The sequence below is a fragment of the Sprattus sprattus genome (assembly GCF_963457725.1).
Source record: "Sprattus sprattus genome assembly, chromosome: 20".
In the NCBI taxonomy this organism is placed as follows: domain Eukaryota; kingdom Metazoa; phylum Chordata; class Actinopteri; order Clupeiformes; family Clupeidae; genus Sprattus; species Sprattus sprattus.
In genome coordinates, this window is record NC_137918.1 from 23902390 (window position 1) to 23910020 (window position 7631).

The 7631-nt window shown below is 41.3% G+C and overlaps 1 protein-coding gene across 1 annotated transcript; it reads left to right on the forward strand.

The window, feature by feature from the left end:
- Nucleotides 1-1249: 1249 nt before the first annotated feature.
- On the forward strand, nt 1250-7352 carry exosc9 (exosome component 9). The gene is made up of 12 exons (XM_080858780.1): nt 1250-1387; nt 1556-1650; nt 2074-2193; nt 3626-3728; nt 4130-4267; nt 4393-4475; nt 5002-5134; nt 5742-5830; nt 6086-6232; nt 6684-6844; nt 6953-7017; nt 7199-7352. Exons 1-11 carry the CDS (start codon nt 1322-1324, stop codon nt 7009-7011), a joined length of 1194 nt encoding a protein of 397 aa, XP_080714906.1. The 5' UTR covers nt 1250-1321; the 3' UTR covers nt 7012-7017; nt 7199-7352.
- The last annotated feature ends 279 nt before the right edge of the window (nt 7353-7631 follow it).

Sequence of the window (7631 nt, forward strand, 5' to 3'; positions counted from 1 at the left end):
CTCATGGCTGGAGGACTCCTAACATACTATCTCCCTTCTCCCCTAGACTGCCAGGACCTGCTGAGACGCTGCCTGGCCAAGCGGCCAAGAGGTAGACCTACTCTAGAGGGCATTCTGCAGCATCCTTGGTTCCAGTGAAGTGCACAGGCACATATCATTAACACAGATACAGATAGAAACATGCGCATTGCACACATAGATACAGACATACTGTATATAGACAGACACAATGGTATATAAATAAACAGAGACACAAACACATTCACACTCACATTCACAGAAACGGATACACACACACACACACACACACACACACACACACACACACACACACGCACACACACACACACACACAAACAAACATGAACACACATTTCCCACATGTATTCATACATATATGTTTTTAACCGACCCTATATTACTATATTACTACATTATTTGAAATGGATGACTTTTACGAAATAAACTTGTAAGTTGATATTACTTTGTGCATATGGCTGCGTGTCATTTCTCTAAAAGAGGCACTTATTTATATGCATTTATGTGCACCATACTGGAATTATACCCAGAACATAATAACAACTCTATAGCAAACACTGTTAACAATGTTCAGATCTTAAAACCTGTTTGACCTTTAGGGATAAACTAATATCTGTAGTTGTTTGATGGAAACATAAGTTACTATAGGCACTCTGAGATTCTTTGGAATGAAAAGTGCGTTAAAAATCAAATGAATTATTATTATTATTATTATTATAAGCTACAGATTTTGTGTAAATAAAACAGAATGCTCACTGTGACTAAATGGTTCATTCACTCATCCTTTATCATATCACCAACTGACTTGAGCATACACACATAGAGGCACATACATGCAGTTATAATACTTTCCACACATTGTTTACCATTTCATGGTTATGATATGCCCACCACGACTGTAGACCTACATATACACCCACCAGTATGACCAATGTTCCAAGCTTAACCTGTTCCCTGGATAGTGTGGCTGCACATCGGCATGTTATACAAACAGACATTTTAGTTTTGATTGATTTTTGGAATTGGTATGACATTTACTGTAATAACTCATTGGAAAGACATGTACCATTATTACTTTTCACAAAAAAATACTCACAGCTAAAAGTGTAATACCTTCCGAGTCACGTGGTGGCAGCATACTGTTTAAGTATCTGATGTAAAAACAAGGGAAGAAAAGATGCCCCAACGTCATTAGATTGCGCCTGCACATACAAAACACCAACACGCACAGCGTGGCTGTGGTACTACTAAGTTATTGAAAAGTATCGTTAACCTAAGCAAAATGAAAGATACACCATTATCAAACTGTGAGCGGCAATTTCTTCTCAAGGCGATAGAGGAAAGAAAGGTATTCTTACGTTTTCTATTTCCACTTCAGTAGTTAACGGTGCGGTCAGCATAGTAGTTTAGATGATAACTTTGAGACATTAGTCTCAGTAGGTCTTGCCTACCTAATCAGGGCAGTTTAATACGCATCGATACTTTTAATTGTTGTGATCTCCAATATTTCTTCCAGCGGCTGGACGGTAGAGAAACGTATGACTACAGACACCTCAGGATCACCTTTGGCATGGACTATGGCTTTTGCGTTGTTGATCTTGGAAAAACAAAGTAAGTGTCTGCAGGAGTTTTTGTCCGAAGCATTTTCGGAAGTGTGCGGAAGTGTGTACGTTTGTTAAAGGGAACGTCTTGTAACTATTACTAGCGGACAAGACGTATATAACCTGTTTAACAGCGGTTATTGTGAAGTGCATCGACCGGTAAGATCTCACTAATGGCAGGTGGCAGAAACAACCTCCGATGCTGTTTCCTGAAATATCGTTCTGATGTGCAAGATCGTTCTCTGTGTAACCAGTGTTGTCTTCAGGGAGTAAGCGTTATTATTCATAATTGTGAGGAGGTTTTGGGCCTGTGCTTGACCACTGCCATCATAGAGTGAATGTAGAGCTGTTCTGTGTGTGTGCAAATGTTTGTTTGTTTGTTGCTTAGCAGAAGCCAGTGGTGACAGCTGTGTTGTTGTTTGTGTTTACTTAGGGTCATGTCGCAGGTGTCCTGTGAACTGGCTGCCCCTAAAGAGACTCGGCCCTCAGAGGGGATCCTGTTCACCAATGTGGAGCTGTCACCCATGGCCTCACCTGCATTTGAGGCTAACAGGTAAGAAGCAAACTGCTAGTCGCTGTGTAGACGCTCTGGGTAGCCATAATGAGAGATGAAGTGTTCCCAAGGGCTTTTTGCGACAGTTCTTGCTGTTTGATTAGATGTAGGGAGTCGTACTTTTCTTAATTAATATCCTCAGCTGAAATGCCAAGGGTCTGTTAGACTGTAATAGCTGAGAATGGAGGATTCAGCTTTGGGGTGGGCAGAGAGCTCTTGTCCACTGTAGAAACCTCCTGTAAAGGGCAAGCAATCGTTGAACCCTGACCTTATAACAGGTCATGGGTGCTGTTTAACTGGCAAAGTGGTGGCACCAGGATGCACTGTGTGAAGACGACAAGCTGGTGGAGGGAGTGTGATGCTCATGGCAGTGTTCTGCTTGGGAACCCTGAGTAAGGCATTCTTGTGTGTGTGTCAAGTTGACATGTGCCACCTACTTCAACATGGTTGCAAACCATGTACACCCCTTCATCGCAATGGCAGTCCCTTTGGCTGTGTCCTCTTCAACAGGTTAATATGCCCAGCCACACTGCACACATTGTTTGGTAATGGTTCAAGGAACATGATGAAGAGTACAAGCTGTTGTCCTGCCCTCCAAATTCCCCATATGGTCAACCTGAATGGGCATCTGTAGGATGTTGCGGAACAGCACTGTAGTGGCTAAAAGTTCCCTTCTTTCTATCAGTAGATAGTTCTTACAATTTTCCTTCGATTAACCACTATCAGACGGAGAGAAACAAGTCTACACGTGAAATGTATTTCAACAACGGTAGAAAAACTGTGTTCGCTCCGTCTTTTACTGAATTCTGAACCAGTGCAACAAAGTGACAGTTTTATACATCAATCAAGACAGTTGATATATAAATGCGCGAGCTCACTATGTCACAGCTCACCTCTGATTATTCTAAGTAATGCAATGTCTGTGCGCTAAACATTCTAAACAATGCAAACTATAAAAACAATTATGCAATCACTAAATAACAATCACTAAATATGAATCAATAATAATAATGTCTAAATCTAAACAACAATATGGAAAATGGCACTAACAAGCACATCTGATCCATGGTGGCTCTACCTCACAAGGATGCATCGCTAAGGTCTTTGTGCCAGATGACACAGGGCACTGCTGGCAGGTCGGCGGTGTCTGGGCGATGCAATGGTCATCTTTTTTTGGCTCATCTGTGTATATTATAGCAGATTCCATATAGTAAAGGGGTGATATCCCTGCAATCATAAAAATCGAAGAGGCTTCAGAGACATAATGATTGATTTTATATTGTTTAAAATGTGTTGTGCCATTGGTTTGTCAGTTATGCTGTGGGTTCATAATATTTCTTCTACTATGGTAGACAAGGTTGTAAAAGTTACTAAAGCTGTAAATAGGATAGAATTGTGGTTGACCGCTCGCATGTTTCTGTGTGTTTTACAGGCAATCGGAGTTGTTGGTAAAGTTGAATAGACAACTGGAGCGCTGTTTGCGGACCTCCAAGTGTTTTGACATGGAGTCACTGTGTGTCATCTCAGGGGAGAAGGTATCAGTCTTACTATCTATGATTTTTATTATTGTTTTATTATTATTATTATTATTATTATTATTTATTTGTATTAATTGTGATTGTACATTTTATGTAAACATGCTTTGGCAACGTTGTATTGTATGCAGTCATGCCAATAAAGCCTTTGAATTGAGAATTGAGAGGGAGAATAAAAGAACAATATGCTTGGCCCACAACAATGGCAAACACACACACACACACACACACACACACACACACACACACACACATACTATTCTAGTGCTGTGTTTAGTTCTGTTTATCACAGCCTTCTAACCAGGGTCTGTTTTCTTTAGTAGTAGTGACATTGTCCAGGCCTTAAAAACAGCAGTAGCTAGTTGTATGAGACTAGTGAGGAGGTGTCCTATCCTGTGTAGGTATGGAGGATCAATGTGGATGTCCACGTGTTGAATCATGACGGGAACCTAATGGACGCCGTTAGCATAGCAGCCATCACTGCGCTCTCACACTTCAGACGGCCAGAGGTCAGCATCCAGGGTCGAGAGGTCACTGTGGTGAGTTGTCACCTGCGGAAAATTACAGAAACAAAGAATGAAAATGGGAAACCTGGTTAGATTTTATGATTAAATGTGTGTGTGTGTGTGTGTGTGTGTGTGTGTGCGTGTCTGTGTTTGTGTAGCACACGGCTGAAGAGAGAGACCCTGTGCCACTGAGCATTTACCATATGCCTATCAGTGTGAGCTTTGCCTTCTTCCAGCAAGGGTAAGTCAATATCAAGCAACATTATTGTACAGCTATTGCATATAACTAGAGAGGACTTTCACTTTCACTTTCACATATAATCTCAGTAGGATCCTCTCCATTAAGATGACTGAAGAAGACACTTCACGTAGTTACACAACAGAAATTGATATTCTTGACTACTGACAGACCTGACTCTCTCTAACTCTCCCATTCATTGTTTAGGGAGTCAGTTTAAGATGAAAGTGTAAGATGAACACCGATAGGCTATAGGCAAGGCAAGGCAATTTAATTTATATTTTATATAGCGCATTTCATGCACATGTGTAACTCAATGTGCTTTACATCAACAATAGCAGGAAAGACAATAAAGAATTAAAATGATAAAAATTAAGAGTACAAATGAAACATGTAAAAAGAAGATGATAAACATAAAGATATAGGATAAGATAAGAAACAATAAGTCAAGCACACAAATTGTAAAAAAAACAGTAGAAGTTCAATTGGATTGAAAATCAAACTGAGTGGAATTTCCTGTGTGCCTCAGTGCCTATCTGCTGGTGGATCCAAATGATCGTGAGGAGAGGGTGATGGAGGGTCTGCTGGTCATCGCCATGAACAAGCACAGAGAGATCTGCTCCATCCAGTCCAGTGGAGGCATCATGTTGCTCAAAGACCAGGTATGTGTGCCAGAGATGGAGAGAGGAGAGATGGAGAGAGGAGAGATGGAGAGATGGAGAGAGGAGAGATGGAGAGATGGACAGAGGAGAGATGGAGAGATGGAGAGATGGAGAGAGGAGAGATGGAGAGATGGAGAGATGGAGAGATGGACAGAGGCTGAGGGGCTGTGAGGGGCACACTTAAGGGGAACAAAGACACTAGACTGGAGAGATGGAGAGAGGAGAGATGGAGAGAGGAGAGATGGACAGAGGAGAGATGGAGAGGAGGAGAGATGGAGAGATGGAGAGATGGAGAGAGGAGAGATGGACAGAGGCTGAGGGGCTGTGAGGGGCACACTTAAGGGGAACAAAGACACTAGACTGTTTTAAGACTGGCCTAAAAACCTTTTTATTCAGAAAGGCGTTTCCTACTTTTTTTTAAAAAACGTATAATTGTTTTAAAACTGTGCTTTTGTTATAAGCTGTTTTTAACTATGTAGCACTCTGAGATTCTGCTTGAATGTAGAGTGCACTATAGAGAAAATGAATAATAATAATAATAATTATTATTATTAAATGAGGAGTGGAGGTTTGGGCTTTAACCCCTTTGTGTGCTCATCCATCCCAGGTCCTGCGCTGCAGTAAGATCGCCAGTGTGAAAGTGTCCGAGGTCACAGAGCTCATCCAGAAGGCCCTGGAGAACGACAAGAGAGCCAGGTGTGTGTGTGTGTGTGTGTGTGTGTGTGTCTGTGTCTGTGTCTGTGTCTGTCTGTGTCTGTGTCTGTGTCTGTGTCTGTGTCTGTGTCTGTGTCTGTGTGTGTGTGTGTCTGTGTCTGTCTGTCTGTGTCTGTCTGTGTGTGTGTCTGTGTGTGTGTGTGTGTTCATGTGTGTGAAAGTGAGAGAAGTGTCCATGACTTTAAGATGTCTGCTTAATTCATTCACATTCACATTCAAAATCACTAATCATTTTAGGAAAGACAGAGGCAAGTTTGGATTTGCAGAGTCCTTGCCTAAAGAGCGAATCACCGCACTGAAAACAAAGGAAGCGCCCGTTGAAATGACCGACGTCCAGGAGACAGCCAGCGAGATCATCAGCAACGCAGAGGCCCCCCTTAAAACGTATCCTTTCGCCAGCCTGAAAAAAAGCTTGATATCCCGTTCAGCAATTGACAGAAGAAACTGTACAATGGGCATAAGAACTATTTTTATTTTGCCATTTAGTATTGTTGTAAGACATCTGATAAAGTGCCCACCAACTGAGCTGTGAGGTTTCTCCGTCTGCCTTTGGGAAACATTACATAACATTACATCATGTCATTTAGCAGATGCTTTTATCTAAAGCGACCTACAAGGATGTATACACATTTTATGTGTTTTACACTGATGGCACACTGCACAATCAGTAGCAATTAGGGGTTCAGTGTCTTGCTCAAGGACGCTTTGACAGGGAATCGAAGTAGCAACCTTCTGATTACTAAACGACTTCACTACCTCCTGTACCACTGTGTCTCCCAACAACACACCAAGCACATTCTCTCCCACTCAGTTGTTGTCCTTGACATGTGCGCAGCCAAGGGGCGCGTTCCCCAGTGGTGCATGCTGTGGGGGTGGGGCAGGTGGGGGAAGGGGTGAGCAGCACATGGAGGCTGGAGGAGGAGGAAGAGGAGGATGAGGATGAAGAGGAAGAAGGAGAAATGGAAGACATGACCGATAAAGAAACACAGAGGAAAGGTATAAAGGGGATGCAATAAGTGTTACATATTATGTATACATATATAAATTGGTATATATATTTATTTATTTTTTAAATATGCTTAATACTTTGTTGATGTTTTCCAGATGATGTTGTTGTCATCTCAGATAGCGAAGAGGAGGATGTTGTTATGTTGAATCAGTAACCGCAAGTGAGTGAAGAATGTATGTGGATATGTCTAGAGAAGTTTGTCTCTCTCTTCTCCCTTTTAGAGGTTTACAGTGGTGTGAAATGTTTACTGTTGCTTAGGAGTTACTGAAATTGTAGTAATAATGAATATATCTGCTTTGTTTGAGCGTGAATTGATTCAGGTGCTCCCTGTGCTTCTACAGGTGCTGTGATCATATCGTACCACAAGAGGGCAGCACTATTTAATATGGAAGAAGAAGAATTATGAAAAATCAATGTTGTGTCCATTAATGTCCATACATACTATCTGTGAATGGATGCAGATGATGGCTATGTTCAGTAAATTTTACTTTTACATTTGTAATCTGAGTCGTTTCTCTAGGGATATGGAAATGTATATCCACAGCAATTATGTATCTAACACACCTATGGATATGTACATACTCTCTCTTGTATAGATATAGGGTTGATTTGCCGCTGTCAAGGTCAAACATTATTCTGGTTGAAGTTACTTCCCTCCAACGAAAGTGAGAATGTAGGGAGTCCTTTTATATTCATGAGACAGTTATATTAATGTAAACTGTAATAGCCAAATGGCAACCCATAATCTTCAGAATAATTTATAGATGATATGAT